At 65.6% G+C, this 10,133-nt stretch overlaps 1 protein-coding gene across 1 annotated transcript; it reads right to left on the bottom strand.

Annotated features, from left to right (window-relative positions):
- Positions 1–319: 319 nt before the first annotated feature.
- LOC113408017 (nitric oxide synthase, endothelial-like) lies at positions 320–9,428 on the bottom strand (the record flags this gene model as incomplete). Its single annotated transcript, XM_029913456.1, has 3 exons — positions 9,313–9,428; positions 8,563–8,665; positions 320–468 (listed from the first exon to the last, which is right to left on the bottom strand). Coding segments are annotated over exons 1-3 (365 nt in total), but the record flags the coding sequence as incomplete, so codon positions are not given.
- Positions 9,429–10,133: the final 705 nt, after the last annotated feature.

The raw sequence follows: 10,133 nt of genomic DNA, 5'->3' as shown, positions 1-10,133 counted from the left end.
AACCGGCCCCAGAACTGATCCTGCGGGATCCTTCTTCCCATTTCAAATTCCCAACAGCTCCTCCCTATTGTCCCAGTCCCAGGCAGAGCAGCCTCTCCTCAGGGGCCTTCTCCCCCCTGCAGCAGGAAGCTGCCTCCAGCGCAGGATATGGCCCCGCTGTGTTATTTCCCCAGCGGGGTCTGGGCAGCTGAATTCCGCCCCCGAGCCCTGGGCTTTGGAGGGGTTTGCTGGTTGTTTATGAAAAGCCCCCCCGCCCCTCCGCGCTGGGCTTCCCTTCTGGCCGTCTGGCAGTCCCTGCGGGCGGTGGGGGGGCACTCACCGCTTGATGGAGCTGTAGTACTGGTGGATGAAGTCCCGGGCCAGGGGCAGCAGCTCCTCCTTGGGTGGGGGCCCCTCATCTGCCTGGCAAACCATCTTCTTGGGGAACAAGAGGGAGCCCAGACACCGCTTCCCACTGCAGGGCAGCTCCTGGAGCACAGACAGACAGACAGAGCTGAGGCTGGGGACTATTGGAGTCACACCCAGTATGGACCCCAGCTCCGGTGCTGCAGGGCCCCCCTCCCCCCACCAGTACCCCGACCCACAGCCCGCTGCTAGCCCAGCCCTGGGATCCCCCCTCCACAGCCCTGCCGGTGCCCCTCAGTCCTGACCCACAGCCCCCTGCTAGCCCAGCCCTGGGATCCCCCCATCCTTCTTCCCAATGCCTGTGAGGAGTGGGGAAGTTTTGTAATATGTTTATGTCCACCAGGCACGGCTACACTTTGGGTGGAAACAGTTGCCTCGCCATCGCCCCACTCCTGAAAGGAGCAGCGAGGTGGGTCCTCCAGGCCTGCCTAGAGAGGCTGCACAGGAGCAGCCACTCAACAGGCTCAGCAAAAGGGAGGTGCAGGGTGGGAGCAGGTCAGTCCCTGGCAGGGAGTGGGACCAGGGGGCAGGGCAGGGCAGGAAGGGTCAGAGCAGGGTGGGACAAGGCAAGGAGGAGTGGGGCAGGACAGGTTAGTGCAAGGAGGGGAGCACCGACCCTGCGGATCCATGACAGCTGGTGCCAGCGGTGGGATGCTGACTCCACCAGGAGTCCTTTGCAGCAGTAAACCAAGGGTAGTCAAAGGAAACAGCAAGACAATGGCGTGCAACCCCCTCCCTACGGTCATCGCAATCCTGGGCAGGGAGACAGCCAAGGCGCAGCTGAAGGCATGGCTGGAGACAGATGGCTGGTCCAAGAAGCCGGTTCCAGACCCAGCGAGGTTCCAAGCGGGTCTGGAAGCAGCAGAGGCAGCAGCAGGGTGTCCACGAGACCTGGTTCCCTGTCCAGCAGGGGGTCTTCACGGCCAGGCTCCCCCTTGACAGTTTGAAGCGCTGGGAGTTGGAGCCGAGAGCAAAGCAGCTACTAGAGCATGAGAAGCAGCAACAACTGGAGCTGGAGAAGCCGAGGGGCAAGAGGCCCCACTAGGGGTATGTGGGGAAAGGCCCCAGTTTAACGGGGGGGGGCTACAGGTGCTGACCTCACTGCCTTTGGAAAGGCCTGGGATTTGAACCAGGCTGGCCTTGCAGACCGGCTCCGCTGTCTCACCCCCTCGTTCGGCCCCACGGCCATAGAGGCGGGGCGGGGGGTTCGCCTCCCCGAATGGGGGGTGCACATGCCGCCCAGGCAGAGAGGCGCCCAGCCAGACGGAGGCGGTGGAGACAGGGGACTATGACCTGTTCACAAAGGCTCCAGGCCCCGGAGGCTCATGGGAAACGGTTTTGGGGGTGCAGAAGACCCCGGTGTGACTACATAGAAGCCGGCAGCCTGCTGGGCGGATCTCTCTGCAGATGGGGTGCGGGGTTTGTACAGTGAGATCTGGCCCCACGGCTAGCGGACAGGAGCCCGAGGAGGCCGGCTGGCAGAGCAGTCTGGGGACAGTAGGTCCGGGGATGAGGAGAGACCCAGTGGGACTGGCCTAAGCATGGGTGCTGGGAAAGGGACCAGTGGGGCGCCCCAGAAGTGGGGGAGGGGCCGACGCGGCCAGACCCCCGCAGGCCCATGGAGAGCTGAGCTGGGAGGTTGGTGAGAACCAGCGCCGAAGTGGGCGCCAGGTCGGAGGGTCGATGAACCAGGGGCCCTGGGAAGAGTTAACCTGGTGAGTGCCCAGGACAGAGGGGCCCAGTCACACGCTGGCCAGCCCAGGCCGCGGCGTGTGAGGGATCGTGGGGGGAAAGCAGCCGGCAGCCAGCTCCTCGGGGCACAGGGGTGACAGACGGGCCCCCACTCCAGCCCCAGGGCCCAGGGCCGGTTGGACTCTCCTGAGCTCAGGCCCCGGGCAGTGGCATGGAGTGGTCAATGGGGAGACAGGCCTGGGGTGGGGAGATTCGGGGGCAGAGAGACCCCTTGCCACCCCCCGGCTGGGGCAGCCCCACCCGATGCTGAAGGGCTGTGACCTGGGTGAAGGGCCCAGACGTGGAGCACTTTGCCCTGCCCCCGGCTCAGACCCCTGGCAGCCCGGGGGCGGGGGCTGGTAGTTGGGGGTCGCCAGGACACCGGCTGGGACTGACTGAGTCACTTTGAGCCCAAGCTCAGCCCAGGGTTGGCCCCGCACCAGCCAGGGGCTCCGCCTGGGGGTGTCCCTGCAAACGCTCGGGGGGGGGCAGGGGGAGCTGTGCCAACGTCCCTGCTCGGGGGGGCCTAGGCCAGGGGGAGCAGAGGAAGGGCCCCCCCAGCGCCCCACGCAGACTGTCACATGGGCTCAGGCTGTGCCCGAGGCAGCCGGCGCCCGGCCTGCCCTCCCGGGGAGCAGGGGCAGAGCCCCCCGCCGAGCGTGGGCAGACCCGGTCAGGGCTTGGCCTGTCCCGGGGTGAGAGAGGCCCCGGGGGGGGGGGGGTCACTGCTGGGCACAGAGACCCCGGTCAGGGTGGCCACTGGCCAGGGCTGCAGCAGGTTCCGAATCCCAGCTCTCGAGGGCGGGGGGCAGAGAGACTCTGCCCTGGGGCGAGGGGAACAGGTGAACCCACAGGCCTGGGGGCCTGGCAGATGCACAGCCTGGGGTGGGACACGGCTCCAGCGGGGCCCCGGCCTCCCCAGCCCCTGGGGCACCAGAGCCTGGAGCTAGGGCTGGGTCAAGGACCCATGTCCTGGGGTCACTCCCTACCCCAGGCTCAGGCTCAGGACAGCCCAGGGGGCGGCCGGGACGGTGACCCACGGAGGCAGGCGGCTCACTGCCCCCCTCACAGCCTGGCAGGCGAGGGGGACGGGCCATGGCAGGACCCCAGCCCAGTGTCAAAGCCAAAGGTTTTGGGGTGACAACGGGCTGGGGGGGGCAGAGGAAACCTCCTCCTGCACCCCCTGCTGGTGCCATCGATCTGCCCAGAGCTCAGGGAGGACGTGACCCTGCTCTGAGCCGTGTGTGAGAATCGAGGCTGAATGACTAGCACCTGTGCCGGGAGAACCCTGGACGTGCCGGCTAGGACAGTGCCCAGGGGACGGGAACGATGCTGCGGCCTGGGGGGGTAACACTGGGGGGGGTCGAACTTCCCCAGGTCGCTGGTTAAAATGACCCTGCTCAGTCCTGCCTCGCCGGGGGAAGAGATGTGATGCAGTGGGAATATTTTTCTGAGTCCTGTTTGTGCCTCAGTTTCCCCATACGCTCCCTTGTTGCCTGGGGGGGGAGGGGAGGGGCCTGTCTGCTCTCAGGGCCGGCAGAGACACAGGCGCAGGTTCCCCTGGCTGGGCCTAGTCCCCATCTCAGTGAGACAACGGCAAATCCAATCGCCCGGACATGGACACCTGGCAACCCAGGGGGCTGAACACTCAGCCAAACATCTGTCAGCATCTAACCCCGGGCTTCCTGCTGAACTGACATCTGGGTCCTTCCCCACTTACCCCACAGCAAGTCCTCTTGGCCTGCCTCTCCTCCAAGTCCAGTTCCTGTTCTCACTGCTCCGAGCGGTCACCTAGCCTCCGCTCCTACAGCTCCAGCTCCTTCACTTTCAGCACCAGTTCCCATCTCTTCACATCCACTGGGGGGAACCCAGCTGGGAAGCGCCCCTCCTGGCTGGGGAACTGGGTCCCGGACCCCCTGCTGCTCCCCAGCTCTCCGGGCAGCCTGGGAGCCTGCTGGGATCTGGAACTTGCTCCTCGGACCAGCCGGGCAATCAGCTGCCCCGGGGTGACCGTCCCCACGCTCAGCCCTCTCCCCCTGCACAGACGTACCAGGTCCCTTTCCTTGCTGGTTCCTTCAGTCCCCTCGTTTTATCGCTGGCAGATAGGAAAAGATTCCGGGGTGTGCGCAAGACCCCAGGCGTCCCCGGCAAGGAGATCACCACCCTGCTGGAAGAATACCCCCGCCTGTGGGGAAAGGGTGCGGGGCCACTACCGCAGAGGGCGTGGATCATCTGCCGGGATTGGAGCAGCTGTTTAACGTCTGCCCCCCCAGACTTTGAGATGTGGTTAGTGGACCAGGTGCGCTGGCAAACGAGCTTATAAACAGCAGATCTGGGGTGGGGGGAGACCCAAGTCCGGGACTCAGAAGGGGAGTCACCCAGAGACCTCTCGGAGGTGGGACTCTAGGAAGCCCAATGTGGGGAGCCCATGAATGCTGGAGCAGGCAGCCCCTCCATGGGACCCGAGGGGTGGAGGGATGTAATTATTGTGGGCAAAAGGCACTAGGTGGTGCAGTGCCCAAAGATAAAGGAGATCTTGGCCAGAGAGAGCCCACAATACCGGCTCTCTCAGCTGTTTGTCTGTCCCTCAGCTCTGTCCCTTTGGAGAAAGTGGTCACCCAGGCAGGTCCTGGGGGCAGAGCTGGCCAGGGAGGAGTGGCAGACGGGCTTCCACCCCAAGCCCAGCAGATAGGTCTGCGTGTACCCCCTGGACTCAGCCCCTCTGATCCCCCGTGGGAGCGGCAGGAGGGGACCAGCTGGGAGATATTCATGGGGTGGAGACATTCTGGGACTGAGAACTCGGTGTGGTAGATGCTGAGGGACTGAGGGGGAGAGCTCCCAGATACACAGCCATTCGCCCTGTCCCCGCTCCGATCCCTGGGCGGAGGGGGGGGGGGGGGGGGGTGGAAGGGGGGCTGGTAGCTGGGGACTTGGGACAGGCTCCGGTAACGGCCAAAGAACGGACCCCAGAGACTGGAAGGCAGAGAGGGCTGGAGCTAGTGAACAGCTGAATGGCCCGGCCGGTGGGGAGGAGGGAATTTCCCCTGTGAAGTCCAGGTTACCTGCTTGTCTGTAGCCAGACCCCTGGGTGGACCTAGACCCAGTAGTGTGCAATGCATACCTAGCCCTGGGGGGGGAGGGGTGGTCAGGCCCCCGGTTAAGGTCCTGTAGCGAAGATACATCTGAAATGGGGGGCCCAGAGTGGTTGGGGTGCACGACCTGCGGAGGTGCGGATGGGGGATGGATTGGAGACCTGGCCAGACAGCGCCCTGGTCCTTGGCTGTGGCTGAAGGGAGGGGGGTGGTGCTTGGCCTGGCACCGGCAATGTGTGGAACCTCCAATGGGGGGAGGCGATTACCAGGAACCGTGCTTAACAGGGCTGGGAACGAGGCTTTGTCCTGAGGTGGGGAAACTGAGGCACAGCCAACGAGGGCTGGGCCCAAACCCAGCAGCTGAGCTCCAGACCGAGCAGCAGAAGAATCCCTCCTTGAAGAAGCTGAGGGCCCTTGTGGGCCCCAGTGTTGCAAGACCCTGGGGAAGAACTGCAGGGAAAGATCCCTGTAAGCAAAGGGATCTGGTACCGGGAAAACTGAACCTTGTGGGATCAGGGGGCAGCTGGTGGTTCCCCAGAAGTACCATGTCCCTCCCTGTAAACATCAGGGGGGCCAGTGGTGTATGGAAGGGAAGTGAGACTGGGAGGGGAAGACGAATGGGAATTGGGGGTGGAGTACGTCCCGGGGAAAGCTCACTGAGCCCATGGGCTTGGCCAGGAAGAAACGAGCCAGGGCCCAAGGGAAGCAGAGGGGCTGGCACGACAGCGTGCTGGCTCCTCTGGCACCAGGGACCAGGGGAGGGGTCTCGGCTCCATGCGAAGGGCGCCTGGGATGGGCCCTGTGAAATCATGAACCAGCAGAAGGAGGTGAGTCATGTCCTGGCGCAGCCCACTCGGGCGCATGTCCCATGTGGACACAAGAAGCCACACGTTGACAGGGAGCAGTGGGTGCTGGTTGTGTGTGGGCACGGGGAAGAGAAGGCCGGGGGGGTCCCCAGTGGGTCTCTTCCCTGAGACAGGAGCCAGCCTCCCGCTGGAATCAAGCCCCCTCTGCCCAGCCAACCCCTGCCCGCAGCTGCCCCCCAGCCAGCCTGGGCCCACTAGTCTAGCTGTCCACGGGGAAGGGGAGACAAAACACCCCCCCCCACCAGGTGTTCTCCATTCCCAGTCACCGGGAAACAGCCCAGGCCCGGGCGAGAGAGGTCAGAGACACGCTGGCTCTAGGGGAGGTCCAGCCACCCACCAGCCCTGGGCCTCTCCCGTGGGGCTGGTCCCCAAGGCCGGGTCCATCAGACTGTGTGTGGACTCTCGGAAGCGCAATGCCGTCACCGTGTCCGATGCCTGCCCCATGCCTCGGCCTGACAAGATCCTAAACAAGTGACCTCACTCCAGGGACCTCACCAAAGGCTACTGGCTGGTACCTTGGCACCCAGATGCTGGGTTGGAATCTGCTCCCATCACCCCATGGGGCTTTTGGGGTTCCTGGTCCTGCCTGTCAGCCTCAAGGGGGCACCTGCCACCTCCCAGCGCCTGGGGGATCAGTTCCTGAGGGGGGTGGAGGGGTGTGCCCGGGAGAGTGTCTTCAGGCCAGCCGGGGAGAACCGTGTCCCCCGGTGAGGAGGAGCTGGGACACCAGGATGCTGGACGACTATAGAGACTGGAAGGGGAAGGTGGGGATGGCAGAGGCGTCGTACCTGGGCCACAAGGCGGGAAACGTCCGTCTAAAGCCAGAGCCGGCCAAGGTGAGGGGGATCAGAGAGTGGCCCATTTCTCAAAGCAAGAAGCAGGCCCAGGTCTCTCATGGATGGCAGGTCTGTGTGAGAAGGGAGAGCCGGTCGGGGAAGTCTGGACCAGTGCCGGGCGCTCTGTGCACAGAAGGAGGCTGTAACCCAGGGGTAGACCCAGACTTGGAGAAGCTCAGACGCAGGGCTGGGCTGCACCAACTGACGGGGCTAATGCCCAGCCCTGCGATGGGGTCTGATCCCCCAGGGTTATGAGATGGACGTGATCCATGTTGATAAAAGTTCAAACGTTCTAGCCAACGCTTTGTCCCGGAGTGGGGGCACTGAACTTCCCCAGGCAACGGCTGGAGTGACCCCACTCAGTTCAGACTGGAGGGGGGATGAAGTGGGGGATTTTCTTAGTGTTTTGCATGAATACGGTGTGTGCCTCAGTTTCCCTGTGTGCTGCGTGTGTAACGAAGGGGTGGGGGTGGGCGTGGGGCTTGTTGGTGTGACCTCGCCCAGCAGTCGGGACCCCGGACAACAGCTGGGAGATGGGGGACCTAGCAACCAGCTTGGCAATCAGCCGGTTCTGGCCAGTGGGAGGACAATGGGCTGCAGAGTGAGGACCCAGTGACCTGACCAGCCGGTTCCAGCCAGAGGACAGAAGCGAGGAGAGGAGGCCCCAGTTTACGACCCTGTTTCCCTGGAGAGAAGACAATGGACAGAGGCGGGAGCCTGGGGCCGGGGATCTCAGATGCCCAGCTGGGAGCAGGGGGGCTCGGGGCTGGAGGGGGGGAGCAGGCAGAGCCCACCTGGATGCAGGGAGACTGGGATGTGCTGGGCTGAGGGAGGCCAGGCCTGAGGCCCGGAGAGTTTCCTGTGCTGTGTTCAACTCTCAATAAATCCTCCTGTGTTACGCTGGCTGAGAGTTGCTCCGGTCTAGAGAACAGGGGGCATTGTCCCCTTTGGGGGGTGGGGAGATGGGGGGGGGCATCGCTCCCTCTGGGAGGGATCGGGGGGTGTATTGCTCCGTCTGGGAGTGGGGAGATCGGGGGGGGTATTGCTGCCTCTGGGGGTGGGAGCACTGGGGGCCCACGGCAGAGCCAGGCTGCTGGAGGCTCAGAGGTGCAGGCCCAGGAGAACAAGGGGCTTAACCCCGAGAGAGAGTGGCCCCCCGAGAAGGGCTGTCGCCCTGACGGGGTTTCCCCCGGGGATCGTACGGAGCCGAGAGAGCCGAGTCCTGGGAGTCCGGGACAGGGCGGGCAGAGGACCCGCGAGGACATGGCGTGTCAGCCACTCCTGAGGGAGACGATTCCCGACTGTGCGCCCAGGGTCGGTGGAAGAGCTGGAGCAGGACAATGGGGTCGGGAACGAGGGGCCAGGCCCAGCGGGGCCCAGGCCAGGGGCAGCCTCCAGGCCAGCCGCCCGTCTCAGGAGCTGCAGGGGCTCTGGCTGGACGCACCCAGCTGAGCTCTGGTCAGGCCCCCGAGGTTTACAGCCCCCCGAGATGCAGGGAGCCAGAGGCTTGGACTCCCCCCAGCAGCCTGGCACCCAGCCGATTGGTGACAGCTCCTCAAGCCCACCTGCAGCCCCCTCCCACAGGCCTGGGTCCCATCCCCCACCCCACGTGCCCCACGGCGCCGCCCTCACCTGCGTGGCCTGGGCACTGAGCGTGTCGTAGGCGATGGTACCCACTTCCCAGTTCTTGATCCGTGAGTATCTTGGGGGCTCAATGGGGCGGACAGGCACAGAGCTGGGGGCAGTAGAGGGGGGGCACAGTCAGCAAGGGGACCCTGTGTGAGAGCATCACCCCCAGCAGCCCCCCCCCTGCCCCCCCCCCCCCCCCCCCCCAGCAGCCCCCCTCCTGCCCCCCCCAGCAGCGCCCCTCCTCCCCTCCCCAGCAGCGCCCCTCTTGCCCCGATCCTCCTGCCGCCCCAGCAGCTCCCGTCCTGTCCCCCCCAGCAGCACCCCTCCCCCCTCCCCAGCAGCACCCCTCCTGCCCCCCTCCTCCTGCCGCCCCAGCAGCTCCCCTCCTGCCCTTTAGCAGCGCTGCTCCTGCCCCCCCAGCAGCTCCCCTCCCTCTAGGGGGTCAGTGGGGGTGCTGTCGGGGAGGGACTCGGGGTCGCTGGAGGTTCTGTCTCTCAAACCCATCTCTCGGGGACCCTTTTCCGGTCTCCGTCACGCAGCGTCTGGTCATCTCCCCGCCGTCGGGTGTCTGCTCCCCAGGGGGCAGGGGTCAGGGCTGGGCCGTCACCCCCGGCCCAGGGTCCCGTGGGGAGCATGTGGCAGAGCAGGAACTGGAGCCCAGCCCCCCTGACTGCCAGCCCAGTGCCAGGGCCTGGGCGAACGGGGCTGTGGGCAGGGCAGGGCAGCTCACCCCGGTGTCCCCTCAGCCCTTACCTGGCCTTGGCGCAGCCGGCGCCGTCCTCGGGCACGGAGCCCCGTTGCCGGGAGCAGAGGCTGAGGGCACAGGTGTGGGCGGGCTCGTGCAGCACTCCCTGCAGGTTCCCCATCGCGCCTCGACTGAGCTCCGGGTCAACTGAGCTCCGGGCCGGGACCGGCAACAGTCACTTCCTCTGCAGGGGACGAACCGGGGACCTTTGAGTCACTCCCACGCCTCTGCCCGGCACACAATGGGGAGGGGTGGGCATGGAGCCAGGACTCCTGGGTTCTAGCCCCGCCCTGGGGGGCAGTGGGGGCTAGTGGTTAGAGCAGGAGGGTGTGGGGCATGGAGCCAGGACTCCTGGGTTCTAGCCCAGCCCTGGGAGCAGGGGGCTAGTGGTAAGAGTGGGGGTGGGGCAGCAGTCAGGACTCCTGGGTTCTCTCCCAGCTCTACACCTGATTTCTCATCTGTGCAGCAGATTAGCTGGTCCCTGGAGCAGGGCGCGTATCGGCGCCCGCCCTGCACTGCTCAGCGAGGCCGGGACACGCGGGCTGGGCTTCCTCCCCTCCTGCAGCCCTGCTGGCGTTGGCAGCTGATTTGGAGCCAGGTCGTCCCCCTGGGGCTGAGGTGTCAGGAAAGCCAGGGCCCCGCAGCCAGCGTGGGCCGGCTGAACGCTGCACGCACGCCCCAGGAAGGAACCAAGCCAGCAGCAGCCACACACCCTGTGTCCAGCCCCGAGCCCCCCTCAGCGCAGGGCAGTGCCGGCCCACGTCTGCAGATCCCACACTCCCCGTGTCCAGCCCCGAACCCCGGCAGCGCCAGCCCGTGTCTGCAGACC

This window comes from Terrapene carolina, unplaced genomic scaffold (genome assembly GCF_002925995.2).
Source record: "Terrapene carolina triunguis isolate 2854851 unplaced genomic scaffold, T_m_triunguis-2.0 Scaffold643, whole genome shotgun sequence".
Classification (NCBI taxonomy): domain Eukaryota; kingdom Metazoa; phylum Chordata; order Testudines; family Emydidae; genus Terrapene; species Terrapene triunguis.
This window is presented reverse-complemented; position numbering and strand designations above follow the sequence as displayed.